The sequence below is a fragment of the Mercenaria mercenaria genome, chromosome 4 (assembly GCF_021730395.1).
Source record: "Mercenaria mercenaria strain notata chromosome 4, MADL_Memer_1, whole genome shotgun sequence".
In the NCBI taxonomy this organism is placed as follows: domain Eukaryota; kingdom Metazoa; phylum Mollusca; class Bivalvia; order Venerida; family Veneridae; genus Mercenaria; species Mercenaria mercenaria.
Window position 1 is genome coordinate 80,991,603 of NC_069364.1, and position 23,986 is coordinate 81,015,588.

At 33.4% G+C, this 23,986-nt stretch overlaps 1 protein-coding gene across 1 annotated transcript in view; it reads right to left on the reverse strand.

The window, feature by feature from the left end:
• Window positions 1–23,986, reverse strand: part of LOC128556480 (uncharacterized) — a 71,222-nt gene that overhangs the window by 38,597 nt on the left and 8,639 nt on the right. The window contains exon 2 of the mRNA XM_053541782.1: window positions 6,171–6,358. Within this exon, the coding sequence (XP_053397757.1) occupies window positions 6,171–6,358 (188 nt within the window). The remainder of the gene's footprint in view (window positions 1–6,170; window positions 6,359–23,986) is intronic.

A 23,986-nucleotide genomic window follows, 5' to 3' on the forward strand; every position in this document is an offset into this window, starting at 1 on the left:
AAGTAAAAAATGGTACTTTAAAGTAATATAATGTCTCCAAATTGAAGTGTAAATTTGGCATATTAGAACTTTTACTCTGACAATATTTTAGTTGTTACAGGAGGTGTTATGTCATTATTTAGTATGGCAAATAACCTCATTTTCTAGAATATTTGTGCAAAAAAATATTTAAACAAAATAAAAAATATTTTTAACTTTGATTAAATATATTGTGTTAAATTAAATATCAAGTTATTTAGATCATTTTCTCTCAAAAATATATTGTACAATATTACACAGACAAAGTATTTTTTTTATTAGAATATTATATAATATTCTATCTTATGAAGTTTAATTCATATGATAAATCAATTGTATATTTATAATACATTATTGAATTATAGAATATCATATTTAAGATTAATTTATAACATTTAATAGTGTTATATTATAAAATTTGTATCTTATGGCATAATATCATATATTAAGTTTTACTACATGCCAATCACTCATAATTGTAAAACAAGTTCTCCAAATGAAACTTTACTGAAAAGTTCTTAATTATCAATTATATCATATCAATTTATTTTTACATACACTTTAAATTTGTCACCAAATACATATTAAAACTTCAACTTCAACTTTACATTTTATTAAATGATACACAAAGATAAAAGTATTAAAAGTTTGCAATGACATAATATAAATACGAATACAAAATAAAAACCTGCATAATTATTACAAATTTTTACTAACATTTCATAAAAGAAAAAGAAACAAAAACAATTCTAACAGGACTAGGTAAATAGCATGACAGAAATACACGGTTTCCGTGTTCTTTTACAATCGCATGATAAACTCAATGACCCAATTATTAAAATCATTGATTTCATGTAGGAGATAATTTTTACTATTTCTCTGCAATCCAATGGGTCTTTTTCATGCAATGTTTATTTTGACGCAGAACTACTCGCTCAAAACTTTGTGTAAAACTTGTAATTGTCACGAACGTTTGTAACCCAAATTATATTCCAAGTCTATACATTTATAGAGGCCTCTAAAAGCGTGCTTTAAGTGCGGGCTTGCATGTTACATGCGATGAATCGAGCCGAGGTGTTATTTTCACAGATTATGTATCAATAGATAATGCCCCACGCAATATAACTGGCCGACATGAAGATATAATAGAATTTAGGTCATATATGAATGACAGAAAATGGATTTTCACTTTTAATTCACTAAAAATAAGATTTCAAAAGTTTTGACAAATCTGGCAAATTTACATTGGTGAAGAACGGAATTGCTTTTTTTGTAAGAGATCATTATAACAGACATAATAATGTTATAAATGTATGATATAATTATATAGAAGAAATTACATAATGACTTTGTGATACTGTTTAAAAATGATAATTTAAAAGAAATTTGGTGTCGTCAACTTGAATAATAAAAATAGTAACATGTAAAATACTGATTAATGTTATAACTTAACAGGTATTTCATTTTGTTTTAAAATATTTTACTGAGTATATGGAGGAAAGAACATTTATATAAGTGTTTCATTTATCACTTACTTTACTAGAAATATTTGTCATACTCAATGACATATTATATTTTTTATTAACAGTATATATTAATTTTCAGTTATACTGGTGTAGTGGAGAGCTTTAAAGTTAAACAAAACTTTGGCTGTTTTTTTAATGCTCTGTTTTGCAATTAAACATAATATTTTGTTAATATTGTGCAAGATATGGGATATATACCTATATATTTCAACAATTACCTTATTTGTCTAACACCTCCGGTATAATCTTTCAATCTTCAAATTCAAGCAAAAATACATTAGACTCAGTTTCCTCAATTATGTGAAATGAAGTCTGAAATGAAATCATGATGGTTACTTTCTTTTGAAATAAACACACGATTGTTTCAAATAATTTGGTATTGATTTCGCGATTTCTTCCCGATTTTTGTCAAAATTTGATAGAGACCCATTTAGGCTTCAAACTTTTTCAGTTTGGACTGAAATATCAGTTACCATAGAATCAAACGAAAGAGGAAGCAATTTTACGACTAATATTGCCATTAAAGGCGACACTGTGTGGCATTGTCGTTGACCGTCGCTCGTCAATGGGGGTTCTTTGTGAAGAGTGACAGAGCTGTAATCAAGTATCATCCATTTACAGCGGGTATTCATGTACAACATTACAATATTTGTAGAACGCACAATGCTGAAATAATTGATAGACTCATTCGGTTAATTATGAGGAAGAAACTTGCATTTTCCTCCGGAAGCAGACATACATCTTAAAGCAGTAATCACAAAATATGTAGTATGCGCAATGAATAAATATTTGTAATATTCATACAGTTCATTATAATGAATTTACTTTAAAATTATTGTAGTGGAACTGTAATGAAAATTAGCACTTTCCATAAGTTTACTTATTTTCTGTAAGCAATTCTGACATTTTCTGATCCTTGTGAAAAGTGCAGTTTTCTCTTAGGGCTGACAGATGCCCAAATAGCTACGAAAATACACAAGTTACGTAACTGCACTGAAATTGCTGATGGTCATCATAGGTCTACTACCTTAAACCGCAGTCTCCTTCAAAAGTTTTCTTTTGTTTAAAGCCATTTCCCAATGTTATTTTAGATAATTATATACTGTGGTAATTCATTTGCAACTTGCTCTAATGAATCAGATGTGCAGAACATTATGAATTTTAAATGATATTGGTAAGGGGGGACTAAAACTCCACTGACTTTTTTTAGTATCCTGTAGTTTTCCCTATAAATGAAGATAACTGAGCAGACATTGTCCTCTAAAAGCAAAAGTACATCTTGTAAATGAAATAGAAACATTTTCATCTGAATGCAGACATACTTCTAGTAAAAATAATAGAAAAACAACAAGGCATAGTATATATTATTCCATTTGTCTTACATGAAATGCTAATCTTGGAGATTCAAAATGGAATATCTCGAATTCCAAGGGATTCAGTGGTTTACTTTGCAATAACCGAAATTGGACTTAAAGTGATAATTTATGCACGTTTTCACAAATTCTACATATGAAACAAGCTTATCTGAACAATGCAGAATTACCCTAAAAGTTTTGTTTTTTTTAAGAAAGACTAAAATTTTCTGAAAAAGTAAAAATGACCAGGCACTGACCCCATCATTAACCGCCACCTTAGGAGTTGAGGGCATTATGTTTAATTGCAGTATTTTTGTCTACATAAATACATACTTTTACAATGTGTTAGTACTAAAGTTATAAAATGACAAATTTCAGTACAGAACAATTTTTTTTATATCTGACAATGTTAGAACAACAATGGACAAAAGAAAATTATCAATCATTACTAAAATGAGACACATAGAAATTTAAGATGTATTTTATAACTTTTATAAGAAATTATTAAATTAAAAAAAAAATCCAATTTTAGGTTTAATGCATTTTGAATAATTCTTCAATCATTTTCCTTTTGTTGTCTAGCTGATACTGTACCGGCAAGAGGTTCTTTTTTCTTAAAAAAGGAACAGACAAAACTAAAGGGCCGCTGTTACAGCGAGTAGTATTTAAACCTACGAAAACATTCTGATGAAATAAATTCCCCATAATTATGGGGCCGAAAAACCAAATTAAATTATGATTCGTAAAAGATCAGATAATTCTGTAAAACAGATCATAAACAACATCACCAACTGTATTTAAGGAAAAAGAAAATGTCCGACTATTAAGTTTTAAAAGTTAACGGGTAAAAAGTGACGTAGATTTGTTCTGAGATATGCATATGGTCAAAATCTGTATAAGGTCTGTCAAAAGTCAAGAAGAAAATTTTTTCTTAAACAGATGTTGGCGTTTATCTCCCGTCGCAGTGTCGTTAAAAACGCATTGTTTATGTCGGTGATATTTCATTTCGCAGAGTGGAGGGCAATTTGAGCAATTATATTTGTTTTTCAATACCTGCTCAATGTTTATGACTTCTACACATTTCTATAATTTGTTCAAAGTTGAAACAAAATTTTAGGTAATTTCACTAGAATAGAAAACTAATTTAAAGGAAGAAACCTTTTTTTTGTCCATTTTGAATATGAACATACAAGCTTAATTTGAACATAAATGGGTTTATGTCATTATTTCAATGTTAAAAATTTATAAGGTACAGACGTCCTAATATAAAATGACTTCACCTCCAAACACATTTCAGAAGAAGTCTGAGCCTTGATATTTGACCTAAATAAATAAATTATTCGAATAAGTATAATATAAGTTGACATCTAATTCAAACTTAAACCAATTAAAAAATGGTTGTATCTGCTTGATTAAAAGCAAATCAGCAAAATATATATTTATCTGGGGTAAGAATGACTCGATTATGTTATTATTACAAATATTAACTTTTTATTGAAATGACTTATGTTAAGCTAAAATCACCTGCCGCCAAATTGCAGACCATTTGAGCAGCTATGAAATAAGTGTTATAATGCAATAGCACAAATAGAAGTCAGATTATGAACTAGAATAATTATGTAAAGGTTACTTTTTTCATATTTTGAGTCCTTTTCATAAAATTAGTAAAAAAATAATCTAAGTTAATTATGAAAATAAAAAAAATCCTCATTACCATTAACTTCAGCCTTAGTAAATACTCACAGATTTGTTGTTATATGACTATTAAAACAACTCATTAGTTCATGATAGCATATTTCTTTTCAAATAATACAGTTAATATGTCTTTAAAAATTACTGCAGCAAGCATAAAATATTTTGTTTCACTATGTTACAAAGCACATCTGCCATGTTTCTAACCCATATTGCACATACTTTTTCCTAAAACCTGTACCTGCGCAATAATTTCACATGATCTGCGTATGCTGTGGAAAGAGGTAAATCGGGCTTAATTAAAATAATTACCCCAAGTACGGCTGCTTTGAACCCCAGGTATAAAAACTTGAATTAATTCCAGTTGTATCAAATATTTACTGTTACAGTTAAACAAGGATAATTTTCTCAGCGGGGGATTTTATAGCAGCAATGGGAAAAATGCATGTGTGATTTTAAAACAAAAACAATTATATTTAATCTTTGTTTCGCTTTACAAATTAAATCAATGCTTAAGACAAATTGTTTGGATCAAACTATAAAACAAATCTGACTTTTTTTAATTTGATTCTATATTTTACCCTCTTTGATATAGTCAACATTTTATGTTTTAGGTACCAAAAGAAAACAACTGATAACAAAGCAACTTGAGTGGATTTTGAATCTGTCAGTAGCAGATCTGTGGCCTAGTGGTAACACGTCAAGCTACAAAAACAGGAGTCATGAGTTTAACGATTGATTCTGCCTTTGCGACCAGTACAGATCATAGGCTGATCATAGTCTGCACTGTTTACCATTCGGTCAGTATCTTTTTGGTAAGCACCACTTTTAAAAATAAATAGTACCGTCCAAACTGAAAGATGGGCAAGTTCATTATAGAAATTTAGCAGGGTATGGGTTAAGCCCAAGACTCTCCAGTTATAGTTGTTATAGTTGTTAATGTTTTGCTGGACAAGAGGTCCATTTATGGATACTGTATATCTAATACCTAAAAGAACATACCTGGGACTCATGACAGGTATAAGCAAACATTTTCCAAGCTTTCAATACAAAAATAATGACTTAATTAATCTACAAATGTATATGCCATTTTAACAAGACGGTCTTAGTGCGCAACTGCAATCCAGAGTGTGGGACAAGTTATTAAAATTGCATTAATGAATTTCAAGGTAACACAATACTGAACCAGGCAGAAGGATCATAAGGAAAAAAACACATTTTAAGATCTACTTTGATGAATAAGAACAATTTAAATAAGTTTTAAAAGTGCTTAAATATATCTTGATGTACATGCCAAGTTTTGAAACAAATTTCCAAATTTTGTCCGACTTCTTTCAAACTTATTTGCATATTAGGAAACAATCTGCTGTAAGTAACAAATAAATGGAGAGACAGAGAGATGGATGGGAAGGCAGAAAACAGACAGACAGACAGATGAACAAAATCCATTTGTATCCCCCTTCAAAGAGGAAAACATTAATGTAAAAAATTATAGTCCATCTTGAAGTGTCTCTTTGCACTATGGTCCATTTTTTGGTGTCACAACACATAAATGTTTGATTCTGGTTCTTGCCCTTACCTTGGAAGTAGCTTTTAGCCCTGAGATAGCTGACACCCAGCCTAAGTATTGAGAGCTTGTCAAGCTTTGAGATCACACTTTGCTCAAATGGTAACAGGCTTGCCAGGTGGTCCAGCTCCCCATTGAGACGTTCTCGATGCCGCTTGCTAGGGTTACTCTTGGGCGGATCTTTGGTCGGAGTCTTCACACTGAAAAGTTCCAAAATATGAAAGTGAAATATGAGGTGTTTCCTTGACAAAACATTTTATATATTTTTTTAGTAGATAACTTTTGCTTGACAAATTTGATGATGCAAGTACAAATGTACTGTAAGGCCTGCTTTAACTAGATATGAAACAGATGGACAGACAAAGCTTAACCTGTATCACTGAAAATTGTCGCCTTTGTCACAAATTGAACATAGCACCAATGCCCAAAAACCTTTCTAATGAACACAATAATGTCTCAAGTCTGACAAAAAATTTCCACTATCAGACCCTGCTTACTGTTTTGACTTTTTTTCAAACCTCTTGATTACAAAAAAGGAAAGAGCTACTCTTTAATATGAAAATGAAATCTGAAAACTGAAGCACAAATAAAAAATCTGGAATACCAATGAGAGAATTTTGTGTGTGTTGTCTCCAATATTTGCCCTTTCTTCTACAATGAAGCCTTCTTGTTAATTAAAGACGCATGATGCCCCAAGATAATCAATTGATATTAAGTGGCACTTAAAGAGTGAATGGGACAACTTAAACATTTCTAGAACCACTTGAACACAACACCAACCATTTACAATGACAAAACAAATACTTCAGAACTCTTCACGACAACTGTTTCTGTTGAGAACACTTCTCCGCAAACTGTTTAACTGTGCTTCAGTTCCTTTGAAAATACTGTTGTAAACATGTCATACAACATGTTTTCAGCATACATGTGATATGCAAAATTTAATGTTGTTTCAGTTCAGTTAAGGTACTTTCCATTCCTGATCCATACTGTCAACTGAAAGACATTTTCGAAAGTTTGTTTGTTTGTTTTGGGTTTAATGCCATTTTTCAACAGTATTTCAGTCATGTAACGGCGGGCAGTTAACCTAACCCGAGTGTTCCTGGATTTTGTACCAGTACAAACCTGTTCTCCGCAAGTAACTGCCAACTTCCCCACATGCAATATCAGAGGTGGAGGACGAATGATTTCAGACACAATGTCTTTAATCAAATCATCACGGAGAACACACGCCCCGCCCCGGGATCGAACTGGCTACCCCGCGGTCCGTAGACCAATGCTCTCCCTACTGAGCTAAGCGGGCGGGCTTTATTTTCGAAAGTGTCAGCTTCTGAATACAGTCCAACCTGTTCTTATGGTCACCTTATTTCTGGAGAACTGAAAATTTCATATCCACATGGTTAAAAGCATTTATATGAAATATACGTAAAACTATTGAAAGAACATTGATGAATGCCAGTTAAAATGACAACAAATACTGGCAATATATTTTTTTTCTTCAAATATTTCACATGATACTGTCTTAAAATGTTACAGCAATTTTAAAATCTCTGCTGCTTTATTTTTATTTACATATTTTATGAAGAGAAAATCTACATGATGGATTGTATTTTTACAAATCAACTACAGTTTTGTGTATAATCATTGAACAGTTTAGTATATATTTAGTGTAATCAGGGTCAAAGACATTATATAACTTGTCTAATAATGCAGTCTAGCCATTGGTTAATTTCAAACTTGTGCTTTCAAATGACCAATCAGATGCTCTAATCTCCAAACACAGTTTTATAAACTTGTACCCAAGTTATCTATTACCAATTCCAACCAATAGATGACAATATCAAATTAAGTGGAAAATATATATTGCCCCATTTCTGGTACACTTTGTACATTATATTGCATATTTGAACAATAAAAGTAAAAGAAACAAATAGAATATTTAATTAATCATACAGCTAATAAAAAAAATTAATACTACTGTGGCCAATTTTTGCAGATGTTTTTGATGGACACACCATTTCCTATGTGAGATTTCAAAGGTCTGGGGCACATTGCAACAATTATCATGTCCAATTAAGACTTGACAGCTACAGCAATGATTCTCTGTTTAATTATTCACATTTCATTGAAGTTGCAGTAAATTTTCATCCAGATCAATGGAAATTCTGGCATTGATTTCAGATTCATTGAAATACAATTCATTTTATTGTTTTGTCAATGGACTGTACATTTACTATTGCCATAAAGGGAATTTTCCTCCCCTAACTGAGATGTACCTTTGATGTACAGATATTTTTGCACCTAGTACATAAAACAAACAATAGATCATTGTTCAAATACATGTTTGTTTCATATATCAATATTCAAGTACATTTCAGTCATACAATAGTGGTCACTTGTGACATAACCAGTTTTACTCATTGTTCTGAACCAGGAATAACTTTTTCTATCTAAAGTAACTGAGAACATCCCTACATGATCAAGTTATTTTTAGACATAATTTCTTGTGTCCGATCATCAAAGCTTGCAAACAGCATTTTTGTTTATAGTAATGCAACTGAATAAACATAAACACAAGAACATTTAACAGTCAGGCAAAGATAAATAGTGAAGCTGATTAAACATAAACAAAAGAACATTTAACTGTCAGGCAAAGGTAAAAAGTTTATCTCAATTAACATTGACAAAAGAACATTTAACAGGCAGGCAGAGATAAATAGTGAAGGTGAATAAATATAAACACAAGAACATTTAACTGTCAGGCAAAGGTAAAAAGTTTATCTCAATAAACATTGACAAAAGAACATTTAACAATCAGGCAAATGTAAATAGGGAAGCTGAATAAACATAAACACAAGAACATTTAACAGTCAAGCAAAGGTTCAATGAATTGGAAATAAAAATGTTAATAGATGACCGATAAAATTATTCCATTATGTGTGGATCATTATGCAAAGTTGCCACAGTTATGTACGTTTCAGTTACTGAAAAATATTATATTTTCTACTTATTTTTATAACCAAATGATGGCTTAAATAAAGGCCCAAATTCCTTTACCCTTCTTAGCCCCAAAGGCACTTCTACTAGGTTATAGAATCTGATGACATAAAAATAAGAATATATGATATTTTGCTATATTACTGCTAAAATGGCAGTAGAAATAATAAAATAATATTTGTGCAAAAACTTGAAGAGGTCCTGTTTAATTAAATGAACATGCGTAAAGACAGCATCACAGCTTTTTCTCTCTCAGAATTGAAATTTGATACTAATTTCCTTAAGAGAATCTTTCAAAATCATCTAAACTTGATACTGTTCCAACAACAACTTTCTCATCTAATTTCTTTTGACGACTGCAAGATTGAGAAGTTTTAATTACAATTAATTGATTACTTCAATTCTTGCACTCAACAGAAACCAACACACTGAGGCATTGGTAGTACAAGGGAGTTTGGAATCTCTGTCTAGTGGATATGCCTCTTTATAAAGACAGGGGGAGAGGAAACATGAATCTGAAAGATAATGAACCACTAAATAGTGAGGAGATAATACCACTATCCAGAGGGAGGGGGAACTGCTAAACAGTGAGGAGGTAACCGCATTATCCAGAGAGAGGGGGAACTGCTAAACAGTGAGGAGGTAATACCACTAGCAGAGAGAGGGGGAACTGCTAAACAGTGAGGAGGTAATACCACTAGCAGAGAGAGGGGGAACTGCTAAACAGTGAGGAGGTAACAGCACTAAGTAGAGAGAAGGAGAACCACTTAACAGTGAAGAGGTAACATTTAAGCAGAGAGAGGGGGAACTGCTAAACAGTGAGGAGGTAATACCACTAGCAGAGAGAGGGAGAACTGCTAAACAGTGAGGAGGTAACAGCACTAAGTAGAGAGAAGGAGAACCACTTAACAGTGAGGAGGTAACATTTAAGCAGAGAGAGGGGGAACTGCTAAACAGTGAGGAGGTAATACCACTAGCAGAGAGAGGGAGAACTGCTAAACAGTGAGGAGGTAACAGCACTAAGTAGTGAGAGGGGAAACCGCTAAACAATGACAATATAACACCATTAAGTAGAGAGAGGGGTTACTGCTAAACAGTGAGGAGGTAATACCACTAGCAGAAAGAGGGAGAACCACTAAACAGTGAGGAGGTAACATTTAAACAGAGAGAGGGGGAACTGCTAAACAGTGAGGAGGTAATACCACTAGCAGAGAGAGGGGGAACTGCTAAACAGTGAGGAGGTAACAGCACTAGCAGAGAGAGGGAGAATCGCTAAACAGTGAGAAGGTAATACCACTAGCAGAGAGAGGGAGAACTGCTAAACAATGAGGAGGTAATACAACTAGCAGAGAGAGGGAGAACCAGTAAACAGTGAGGAGGTAATACCACTAGCAGAGAGAGGGAACAGTATAGAGGTAATACCACTAGCAGAGAAAGGGGGAACCACTAAACAGTGAGGAGGTAACAGCACTAAGTAGAGAGAGGGGGAACCGCTAAACAGTGAGGAGGTAATACAACTAGCAGAGAGAGGGAGAACCAGTAAACAGTGAGGAGGTAATACCACTAAGCAGAGAGAGGGAACAGTATGGAGGTAATACCACTAGCAGAGAAAGGCGGAACCACTAAACAGTGAGGAGGTAACAGCACTAGCAGAGAGAGGGGGAACTGCTAAACAGTGAGAAGGTAACAGCACTAGCAGAGAAAGGGGGAACTGCTAAACAGTGAGGAGGTAACAGCACTAGCAGAGAGAGGGAACAGTGAGGAGGTAATACCACTAGTAGAGAGAGGGAGAACTGCTAAATAGTGAGGAGGTAACAGCACTAGCAGAGAGAGGGAGAATCGCTAAACAGTGAGGAGGTAATACCACTAAGCAGAGAGAGGGAGAACTGCTAAATAGTGAGGAGGTAATACCACTAGCAGAGAGAGGGAGAACTGCTAAAAGTGAGGAGGTAATACCACTAGCAGAGAGAGGGGAACTGCTAAACAGTGAGGAGGTAAATACCACTAGCAAAGATAGGGAGAACTGCTAAACAGTGAGGAGGTAACAGCACTAAGTAGAGAGAGGGGAAACCGCTAAACAGTGAGAAGGTAATACAACTAGCAGAGAGAGGGAGAACCAGTAAACAGTGAGGAGGTAATACCACTAAACAGAGAGAGGGAACAGTGTGGAGGTAATACCACTAGCAGAGAGAGGGGGAACTGCTAAACAGTGAGGAGGTAACAGCACTAAGTAGTGAGAGGGGAAACCGCTAAACAATGACAATATAACACCATTAAGTAGAGAGAGGGGTTACTGCTAAACAGTGAGGAGGTAATACCACTAGCAGAAAGAGGGAGAACCTCTAAACAGTGAGGAGGTAACAGCACTAAGTAGAGAGAGGGGGAACCGCTAAACAGTGAGAAAGTAATACCACTAGCAGAGACAGGGAGAGCCGCTAAACAATGAGGAGGTAACAGCACTAAGTAGAGAAAGGGGGAACTGCTAAACAGTGAGGAGGTAACACCACTAAGTAGAGAAAGGGGGAACTGCTAAACAGTGAGGAGGTAACACCACTAAGCAGAGAGAGGGAAAACCACTAAACAATGAGGAAGTAACACCACTAAGCAGAAAAAGGGAAAACCACTTAACAGTGAGGAGGTAACACCACTAAGCAGAGAGAGGGAGAACCACTACACAGTGAGGAGGTAATACCACTAAGCTGAGAGGGGGAGAACCACTACACAGTGAGGAGGTAATACCACTAAGCAGAGAGGGGGAGAACCACTAACCAGTGAGGAGGTAATACCACTAAGCAGAGAGAGGGAGAACCACTAAACAGTGAGGAGGTAATACCACTAAGCAGAGAGAGGGAGAACCACTAAACAGTGAGGAGGTAATACCATTAAGCAGAGAGAGGGAGAACCACAACACAGTGAGGAGGTAATACCACTAAGCAGAGAGAGGGAGAACCACAACACAGTGAGGAGGTAACATAACTAAGCAAAGAGAGGGAAAACCACTAAACAATAAGGAAGTAACACCACTAAGCAGAAAAAGGGAGAATCACTTAACAGTGAGGAGGTAACATCACTAAGCAGAGAGAGGGAGAACCACTAAACAGTACGGAGGTTACACCACTAAGCAGAGAGAGAGTCCAAACCACAAAACAGTGAGGAGGTAACACAACTAAGCTGAGAGAGGGAGAACCGCTAAACAGTGAGGAGGTAACACAACTAAGCAGAAAGAGGGAGAACCACTAAACAGTTAGGAGGTAATACCACTAAGCAGAGAGAGGGAGAGACACTAAACACTGAAAAGGTACCGGTAACACCACTAAGCAGAGAGAGGGAAAACCACTAAACAATGAGGAAGTAACACCACTAAACAGAGAGAAGGGGGAACACTAAACAGTGAGGAGGTAATACTACTAAGCAGAGAGAGGGGAACTACAAAATAGTGAGGAGGTAACAGCACTAAGCAGAGAGAGGGAGAACCACTAAACACTGAGGAGGTAACACCACTAAGCAGAGAGTGGGAGAACCATTAAACAGTGAGGAGGTAACTCAACTACCGGTAAGCAGAGAGAAGGGGCAGCGCTAAGCAGAGAGAAGATGCAGCACTAAACAGTGAGGAGGTAAAACCACTAAGAGGAGAAAAGGGAAATAAGGCTAAGCAGAATGTTTTGGCCAAAAGAATACTTAAAATCACCATGCCAAAATATCATTTCAGTTCAACCAGTGCTTCTATGACTTCGAATGGAAATTTGCTGTTTCATACCATACTGCTATATAATTATGTGGTGATAAAAACAAACTTTACACTCACGGGGAGGGGAGTAAAGCTTGTCAACATTCAAAATGAATACAATCTTGTTGGTCACCTTAAAATAGTGGCTACAACAGAGAAATAATAAAAGTCAGAGTTGAAAAAATGCAGAAAATAAATCCAGATACATGTATGTGTGAAAGGTATGACTTTCTCTTCTAGTGGACTGTCTCAAGAATCATCAAAGAGCTAGAATTATGTTAAAACAACTATATAAATTTTGTCTGAAACTGGAAACAACGATGATCTTCTCAAGTGAAATTTTCTAATCAAATTAATAAGAGTTTGTTTTATGAGCTTTCTAAGATTGAATAAAGCCTTTATACTCTAAGTCTTATGGATGTTTGCCTCACAGTCTGCTACTTCGCTATTTGACTGACTATTACTAAGCATAATCTTGAAACTGACCAATGAAAAGTCACATAGACTGATTCTCAAATTCTTAAGGTTTTTTGTTGATTGATTAAAACAAGCTAAAACCTTATTATGGTATTTTTGGGATAAATGAATTTTCACACCCCTTAATAAATGCTTTTGGTACTGGCACTTAGATTTAAACTTTAAAAACAAAAAAAACTGAATTCAAACTCGATTTAAACCTACTACCTAGGGATTAAAAGTTAAACTCTACTCATCCTCATCTGTACATTTGAACACAAAGCTGAAATATAGAGCAACCATCCATTTTACTTAATTTAAATACTTTCCCAATCTGTCATTTGATTAATTGGAATTTTAGGCAAATGCTTCTGTTCAAAATTGAAATTTTAAACTTTTAACATTGAACTAAAAAAGAACTGAGTTCACAAACAGTCAAACACAGACAAAAATAATATTATTCCTGCATTACTGTGAGCATAGCCTGTGTGAATATGAAGGTTTCTACATCACGATATATTTCTTGGTACAAAATGGCGGTGAGACATGCAATAGATCCATCTATCTTCTATCGAAAATGTCTTCCAAGCTAAAAGGGATAGAGAACTATAGAAATGATGAATGTAGACTTGTTATGAATTGCCTGCAATGCAAATTGCTACTGTATAGTCCATATTATTCTCAAAGGTTATTTAAGTATTAAATATCAGACATATAGAATTAATGCAGGTTACAGCAATTCTTACATAACTGCAGGAACATTTTATCTTCAGGTTAATTTAAAATGTGACATTATTTGGTACAATTTGAATGGCATGATTTGGTAATGACATGATTTGGCAATTCATTCATGACATCATATGGTTAAAACACTGTGTTCCAGTGAGAGGCATAGTTTGGTAAAAACACTACATTCTTTGGATCTTTGGAGTGATGTGATTTGGTAAAATGTCTATATATATTCCTAGGAAAGACATGATCTGGTATGATCCTAAGAATGACACGATTTGGTAAAGTCACTATGCCCATTAATGACATGATTTGATAAATTTAAGTCGCTATGCTCCTTAGAATGGCATGATTTAACAAAGTCGTCATTATCTAAGGAATATATATATATGACATGATTTGGTAAAGTTACTACAACTGGAACAGTATCTACAGACATGATATTTAAACAAAACCTTGAAGTGACATGATTGGTATGAAGGTGCAGCAGCAACATTATCTACAGATATGACATTTGCATGAGCACTAGGAATAGTTGACTTGGTAACAGAAGTCTTGACTAATAATATCTGTCATGCGTTTACGAATCTAGCCTCGTTACCGCCAATGCGCAGGTGGCCGAGGGAAGGATATTTCTATCCAATTCGTAAACACATGATTGATATTTTTTCTTGCATATTGTATACATATAAGCATTTTATTCTGACAGATTTTTTTTTGCATACCGTATTTTACAAAAAATAAAAGAAATAAATAAAGCAAATAGAAATGTACTCTTTCTTGTAGTAGAGTATGTACATAAAGCGCGAAAAATTAACGTCCGTAAGCAGAAGTGACATCATGACGTTTCAGTGACGCACAATAACAAAGTTCCCCTTTAGTTTTATCGTTTGTAGCATAACAGTATGTTCTTACCGTAAAATAACGTATTTTGAATCGAGAAATATACTATAAGGAATGGAGAGAAACTATCAAGGTACCTGATTTTTTTCGTATCTTACATATTCAATGCATGAATCGCTAGTTGTTATAACAACACAAGAGTCATCTGGCATGTTTTTGCCAGCATGGGTAAAATCAGCAGAAACGCCAGTACGGTGTGCAAGAAAAAGTTATTTGATAGCAAAATTTCAAAATATCAAGTATATTTTGTAAAGACATCATTGGTTTTGGATTAATATTTCTTGTAAAGACATTGGTTTTGGATTAATATTTCTATTTAACAACAAGCGAAATTTCTAAAATATTCTTACACAATTAAAGTTTTGGAATTTATAAGAAATTTTTAAACTACAAATGTTAAATTTTCTCAAGAACATTTAGCATCTTAAAACAAATGGTACTAATTTCGAGATGGGCAATTTTAACTAAATATAAAAAAATACAGAAAAAATACTATAAATCACCTCACTAACATAAACACAAAATGGTGTCAGTAATTTCTGCAAATCTTGATACCCTCTCTTATATATAACACTTTCTGCTAAGAAGTGCACACCTTCTTTGTATTCCTTTAGGAGCATTAAACATATTAGCCAATGAAATTTCAGTTCTTCCAATTAATTGGCAAGGAATAAATAAGATCGGCAGGCAATAAAACTCAGTAAAATCCACAAAGAAATGATTGTGGTTTTACTAAAGATGCTGGTAAAGATGTCTCGAGGGGCCCATCCATTCTCACCACTTAGAATATCTTCCACACCTTTTCTTGGCTTGATCATAAGGACCCTAATTTGCATATCTTTGTCTCATTTATGGTGGATATTTTTTGGAAATGAATAACAAAGTTTTGTATCATCTTTAAAAAAAAGCTGACAGCACATGTATTTGTAATTTAAGATTGTCTACAAATTGATAAATCAATAAGAAATATCATTACAAAATGCTATATCCCAATGATATGAAACAAGATGATGGAAATGCCAAACAATCTTGTTTCAGTGTTTACAATGAGAAAATGAAGATAAACCTAAATATCAATAAGGAACATAATGTCACACCGAACAATGAAAAACATGAAAAAGAACAAGAGCATGGCTGAACGGAGCAATTAATATGCCCAAAGCAAGGGGCCTTTCAAGTTTCAGATTCATATGTCAAAACATTTTAAAGGTTCCAAGTGTCTTTGGGCACATAAAACTGATGAAGCAACTATAGAGATACAGCTATATATCAGTAAGGAATATGAAGTCACAATTAATAAAACATGACAATGAGGGTGATTAAGAAACCTACATAACAACAAGAAAAATGCTATCACATGCAATGAAAAACATGATCCATCAGTTCAGAAAACCTGTTTAACAATAAAGAACATGATGTCACAATTAAGATAGACTTTCCATGGATTGAGAAACATGAAGTCAAAAGATAGACTTTCTGTGCAGTGAGAAACATGATGTCACAAATAATAAAGACTTCCTTTGCAATGAGAAACATGATGCCATCATTAAGATAGACTTTCCTTGCAATGAGAAACATGATATCACAATTATGACAGACTTTCCTTGCAATGAGAAACATGATGTCACAATTATGACAGACTTTCCTTGCAATGAGAAACACGATGTCACAATCATGACAGACTTTCCTTGCAATGAGAAACATGATGTCAAAATTATGACAGACTTCCTTTGCAATGAGAAACATGATGTCACAAATAATACAGACTTTCCTTGCAATGAGAAACATGATGTCACAATTATGACAGACTTTCCTTGCAATGAGAAACATGATGTCACAATTATGACAGACTTTCCTTGCAATGAGAAACATGATGTCACAATTATGACAGACTTCCTTTGCAATGAGAAACATGATGTCAAAATTATGATAGACTTTCTTTGCAATGAGAAACATGATGTCACTACATGTATTGTGAAAAAACCTACTTTATCAAAATGATATATGTGAATAATTCTGTACAATGATATGAAAAGGTATGTATACAATGAAAAAGAATATGGCACATTGATAATTGAACAAAACGTAATAAAATGATGAAATAGATGACATAACAATAAAAAAGAGCATTTCCAATATTTGTGAGACTTCAAGTCTTGTGTTACAAAGAAAAAGCCTGAAATAGGTTTCTTCAACAACAAAAAAGACAATCTGTTTTGTGCAAACCTACATCAATCTGTGTCAGCATTTTCAGGGATGAATAGATCGGCAATTATATCTCTATTTACTCCATGGCGACTCAATGAAAACATGACAGATTGGCAGGGCTTTTCAAAAACAAATTGAACATATCTTTTTCCAAAAGTTATCCACCGTACAATAGGCAAAGGTTAAAGGTCTCATCCCCTAGTGAGTACGGAATATCAAGTATCATATGTAACAAAATGGTGGTACGGCTCAACGAGTATGTCGAAACAGACACCCGTCATCACCAATACACGACTTCCTGCCGAGATCTAACGGTAACTGAGACAGAAAAAAAGGCCAACAAATTTATACTGTCACAGGATTCTTCTGAAAGATGACAAATGTTTTCATTTGCCAACATCTTTTGTATCATCTTATAAAGAAGACTGATAATAAAACAATTATCCTACTAGATTTATTAGAATTCTGATATCTTAAAGCCAGTAAATGGTGATCTGTTACCCAGTCAAGTTATGTCATCAAAACTTTCAGTTACACTTTAATATACAAGACAAAGGTCAGTAGCTAATGATACTGTTAAAACTATTTTCTATTTTGTATAACCTCATAAAATAGTTCCAACATCTGGTTAGCTGATTCTGAGCTGTCTTGAAATTGACCAATGGCTGGACTGGTCTCCAACCTCAGTTTTTAACTTCTGAACCAAGTCTTGGGTGAGAAAACATCTGCATTTATAGTATATAAACACTCAGATAAATTACACTTCAGAAATAATTGTTTAACAACTGATTTTCAAAAACTTTTAATGGCTGCATGCAACTATGGCAAAGAGCATTTTAGTATTTTTAAACATGGACAGAATGAACGAAAGATTGATCCTTAAATAAAATGATCACCCTTTTACCTAAATTGTCAAAGAACTCTATGACAAATAGATAAAAAAAATTTAAGGTAGCACACTTTCAATATTTATATCAAAGTAGAAATCATGACACACAATTGCCATACAGTGCCACTAAACTACTGCTTTCACTGACTTAGTCTTGGTGTGACACATGGTCAGAAGGGAACTTAAATGCAATTCATGTGACTTCAGCTGCTGACTAGAGAACTAGAAAAACTTGTAATACATAAAGAACTGCAGGGAAATTATGACGTGTTCTGGTTTTATTATCGTCATACATACACTGATTACACATTAGGTTGAAGAACACTTAGATTCATCATGAATGCCTAGATCTTAAACAGTTTTGACATAAATACAGACCTCATATGGCAAGGTAGGAGTTTGGATATCCTCCTGTGGATAAAATGCTAGATTTTGGGCAGTTGCAGGTGCCCACTGAGGAAGTCCACAAGTAGTGTGAGGGGTTGAATGCCTTCATTACCTCAAATATTATTATGTTTCTATTGCTAAGGGTTTAAGGATATTTCACATACGATCATGATAATGGTGTAATTTTGGTTAACTCCAAAGGTGCACTCTAATAAAATAGGTACCATGCATTAGATAAATGTATACATTTTTTGCTGATTATTAAATTTGTCCAAAAGGCAAGTCAGTTCCTTTCCACGTGAGTCATTCCAGCAGATCAATCGTCTGTACACAATGATGATTGCCCGTAAACTGATCCTTAAATTGTCCTTGTGTTCAATTATCGAAGAATGTGTCAAAATATTACAACTCCTTATTCTCTATAATCAGCTGGTATAAGGTTTTTTTGTGACATTGACTTACAAATGATTTGAGCCGTACAGGTGTTCAATAATTAGGGTTTTTAATCTTTTGTCTACATGAAGATTATCAAATGTGATTATAGAACAATAGGGCCTATCCTTGTAAACTGTTAAAATTATTTAAGAAATGAGTATTTCTGGTTTAAGGTAGTACAAAAGAAATGTTCAAATATCATGAATTGCTGGTAAAAAGTTATCATTTTTTTCTTTTTAAATATTAACAAAGAAATTAAAGAAGGAAAAAAGTCTTTTTTAAGTCAATAAATTCAAAGGATTTTTCTTTAATTCTGGAACAGAATTTTAGCATAAATATTGATAGTGTTCTTCTAGGATGTGAAGACATATATGCTAACTTTTAATATATACTCTTGAAAAACCTGGGTCAGAAACTAACAACTGATTTTGGAAACCAGTCCCAAAGTCCCTCACACCTGATTGGTTGTGTCTAAAAGATTAAGGATTAAAATTGACCAATGGCAAGGTTGTATTCCTAGACTGTTTTCCCCTACCTTTTTGAAAAAAAAAATCTAGAAGACTTATTACTGAAATAACCACTGAATGAGCAGACTTTGTAACAGTTGCTGGATGAACTCTGAAGACTTAAATGAAATGGAAACTGTCGGTAATAAACATGGACCAACAAGAAAACAAAGTGAGAAATAATTACAACTAAAATCAAAGCTGTATTTTATCCTGCAAATTTCCAAATATTCAAACATTAAAGGGATCAAAATGACATAATTATATGAAAAAAATAGTTAAGTATTAAAGCAAGTACTGTTACAAGTCATTCCATTTATCAGAAAACTCAAATCAAGGTAAAACTGTTTTATCTAAATCTTTAGGAAACAAACATGTCTTTGTAAAAATATTTACATTTGACTAAATGTTCAGTTAACTATCAATCTAGTACCAATTAAATGTCTTTCATAAAAGGTGCAAGTGTGTAGAGCAGCATGACACTTGCAGACATACGCCTACAGCCGGTTAATTACTTCATTATCTTGCAATCTGCCAAAGAAGCTCACGAACAGATTAAAATCATTAAAAAAATTTTTATACCCAGACCTACATCACAGATTTTTGTATCATTTTTGTGGACCAAATTTTCCATTTTTGGATTCATTTATAAAGTTACTTATCTGAAAAAAGTCTTTTTTGGCTGATCATATTAAAAGAATTGAATTTAATATATCTATTTTTGAAAATCGTAATCTTCAGGCATGACATTAAATTTTGTGATATATGTAATTTCGGTTTTAAAAGATTCGTGAAATATAATTTTTAAGACAATAATATACCTTTATATAAAGTAGGCTACAGTATATCACGTCTAGGAAATACTTAACTTTGCCCATTGTCAATAGTAGGGAAACTACCTACTTGGGAAACAATCTATGAAGTTATTTTTTGGACAATTAAAAATTATGAACAACAGAAATTTAGAAAAATCTTCCAGGTTCACATCTATATTATCTAGAAGGCTTTTTGAAAGAAACAAGTGAAAAATGGTAATTTTGCTTCCAGAATGGGAAGATTTAGTATCAAGTTTCCCATATGGGAATGAGGGAAAGAAAGACCCATAGATTGTTTCCCTAATGGGAAGTTTTCCCAGGTCAAAATTTGTTTATTGTAGAGAGGTGTTTCACCTGGAAAGGTAAAATCTATAAAGAATCTTGCCTTCAAAGAAAACATTTGCAGTCAACTAATACAGTTTAGCCCTATGAAACTTTCAGACATATGCTGGACAACAGGTGTCCCTCCACAGTTATAAGCACATTTACATTTGAACTAAGAAGCAAACCATGTTGCTTATGTTACACTGTGTCTGTCAACAGTCACTCCCCACATTTATAATAAAATTTTAATGACACAGAATAAGCAGACATTTCCAAAAATATAAAATAATGATGCTTTACTTTTTGTACTCATTTACATTTACATTAATTAGAAGAGATAATTGGTATAAATATATGCAGTTTAATGAATATGTTATACAACTGTTGTCTGCTTTATTAAGTTTCTTGCATGTTGATTATGGCACAAAATCTTTGCATGAAATTCGTCTGTTGAATACCTAGACCACAGGTCTGGTGGAAAAATTGCCTGCCCCTAAAACCTGAAGTTTCAATTTTGATCTCCACTGAGTTTGAGCCCATCAAGACAAAAAGTTTCCTTGTATCACATGAAAATAAAGTGCAATACAAATAGTAAGATCCCTGCAAGGAGTGTCATACATGATTAAGTGAGTCACCCATGAACACACCCTTAGTGCTACCTCGGTAAGGTGCAATCACCACAAACTTAACAAAATGGCAAGAAAATTAGAAAAAAGAAACTTCATGTATAGTCTTTTTAACCATTTGCAACTTTTGTTACCATTTTTCATTTTCTTCCTGTAATTATACAGGTTTTAAATTTTATGGGTGGGGTGATTTGTTTTGTGTCCTTTACAAAGCTTGATTAACTGTCAAAATTGGTCCAAGGAACAAAAACAATTTCAACACTGTTGAACCTGGAAACTTTATAGCAATATAAAATACAAGATTTAGAATGTTTCAGCCTGTTAGAAAAAGTAAAAACAGAGTCATGCTGTCATCTTAATAAAGGTATAAAAGCTAAGGATAAAAAACAAAAAAACTTTTAAATCAAATATAAATACAAGCAAATTAAAAAGCTCTTTTCTCTGTCCACAGAGCTGGAATTGTAAGTCTTTTTTATGACACAATCCACAATCATTTATAGATAAAGCCACTTAATTTTTCTTGGTTCTGGAAATATGAAAACAAAAGGTTCATGCACATGCTCACTCTCAGTTTGTTGAACTTTGTCATCAGATTATGCCGAATGTTGTTCATTCAGTTCACCAAGATATGAAACATATCTTACAATATGGTGAAAGTGTCCACGATAAAGCCAATTTTTCAGCTCTTAACATTAATGATGACAATAATTTGAAGTACGAGCATGTATTTTTTGTTATTCTAGGATGGTAATGCCATGTGAACATTTTCTATAATATGACGGTTATTTGTTTTACAGAGGTTATGATTACTACCAGCATACTGAGATGTGTTAACGACACATGTGTTAGAGTGTCTATCGCCGATATGTCCTCGCTAGGCTACTGCATTATCAAAAAAATGTCTCTACCCCTAGGGCAAACAACAGTGTTTGCGGTTCGAACAAATTGTCAGTGATAATTAGAGGGTAGGTTTCAAAATGAATTTAAATCACACTATTATCACATACCCGTAGGGGCACTAGGCAAATGATACAGTTGTCTCAAAATCTGGAAATCTGTCTAGAAGTCATGTTTGAAACACCAGTATTCTTTTTATGTTTTAATTCATAACTGTCATATATTGGTCTTGCTGCGTGGGTCCACGAATGCAGATTTAATAACCCACCATCAAACTATAATAATGATAGATTTGAAGAAAACCTCTGAATTATTATATGCTGAATTTAAGACATTATAAAGCTATTTTTAGAGCCTGTGAGTTCTAAGACTGCATGATGCAAGGGAGTGTATATAATCTACAATTTCTAAATACGTTTGTGATCTGGACCAGCACAAACATATTCATATTTATGTGATATAATTTTTTACATTTTCTACCTTATATTTACAAGATACACAGAACTTTACACAATCAAATAACATCAGTCATGAGTTGTATATATTTAATTATTCCCATAAATTAATTGAAATCTAATTTTTGGCGAGGAAATTTTTTGCTAAATAACAAAACGCAAAAAAATAGCAAAAATTAATTCTTCACAAATATGTCTGTTTCTACGCCTAAATCTGCTCTTGTAGAAAATATTAATTCCCTTCATTAAAACAATCAATTTTCAGCCTTCATTAATATAGTATATGTGCTGCTGGGAGAAAATAGAAGCTTTATCTTGGAAAGCTAATGTTGAATATTGTCAATAAATGTATAAATTGACAGTGGTCTTCTATAAGATATATACTAAAAGTACTTGACCTGACTGTATATCTGATGCAAAAATAAAAAATCCTCAGCATCAATGAAAAATACAATTTTGTACTTTGCATAGAAAATAAACAATGGGACATTCATTCAATTACTTATAATACATTAGTCATATATAACACATATTGCAAGATATGTCTGTGTTCTAAAAAATTCATGAAAACATTACGAGCATCTTGACAAATTTAGGACTTTTGAGTGTGGAAATTTGAAAATGACGTAATACCTCTTAAGCACAATTGCAATTTTTTTATAATTATCGTCTTTTCAGGTAAAACTATTTTAGTTTTCAGTCTCGAAACACAATTCATGTCCTCCTTTGCCTACTATAAGAATAATCTATTCACAATCGCAAACAAAAAGAATTTTCTTCTATTGTAAAATTAGAGCATTCTTTGAGATAAAATGTCGCTTATTTTGTAAACTTTATCAGACTTTCGTCTCAATGAATAGCAAGGAAAATATGATGTTCCAATTTTTAGGTCGTAATGTCAGAACTAAATCTACGCCTTTTTGTACGATCGGGACAATATCGTCCGTAGATAATACAAAGTCTTTTGTATTTAGGCTAGTTCATATTCTATTAGTTACACATATTTGACGACAATTTTGTTACTTTGTGGGTAAACATTTCCGTTTATGTTGTAACCGATACCCTTAATATGTTTGATTTGTTAGTAGTTTTTATTTACATCATAAACAAACAGCAGAGAGGGGTAGGACGCTAATGGGAAGTATTTACATCCTAATTATACTACTCAAAACTTTAAAAGCGAGCAAAAAAAAAGAGGATTATTTTAACTTTTAAAGACGTTCAATGTAAAACACCGGTCTGAAATTATTATACACTGAATCATACTGCTACTTATACTGCTCATGGCTATGAAAAGTGTAGAATATTCTTGAAATTGTCCCAGTTTGTTCTATATGGTCTTGGACTCCAGATACACTGGTTAAATCCAAGTGAGAGTGGACTATGAACACTGCCTCACAAAGGTGTGAGTACTGGTCAGAAATCAAGGAAGCAGTCAACTAGACTAGTTAATATGTCATGAAAACTTAATAAC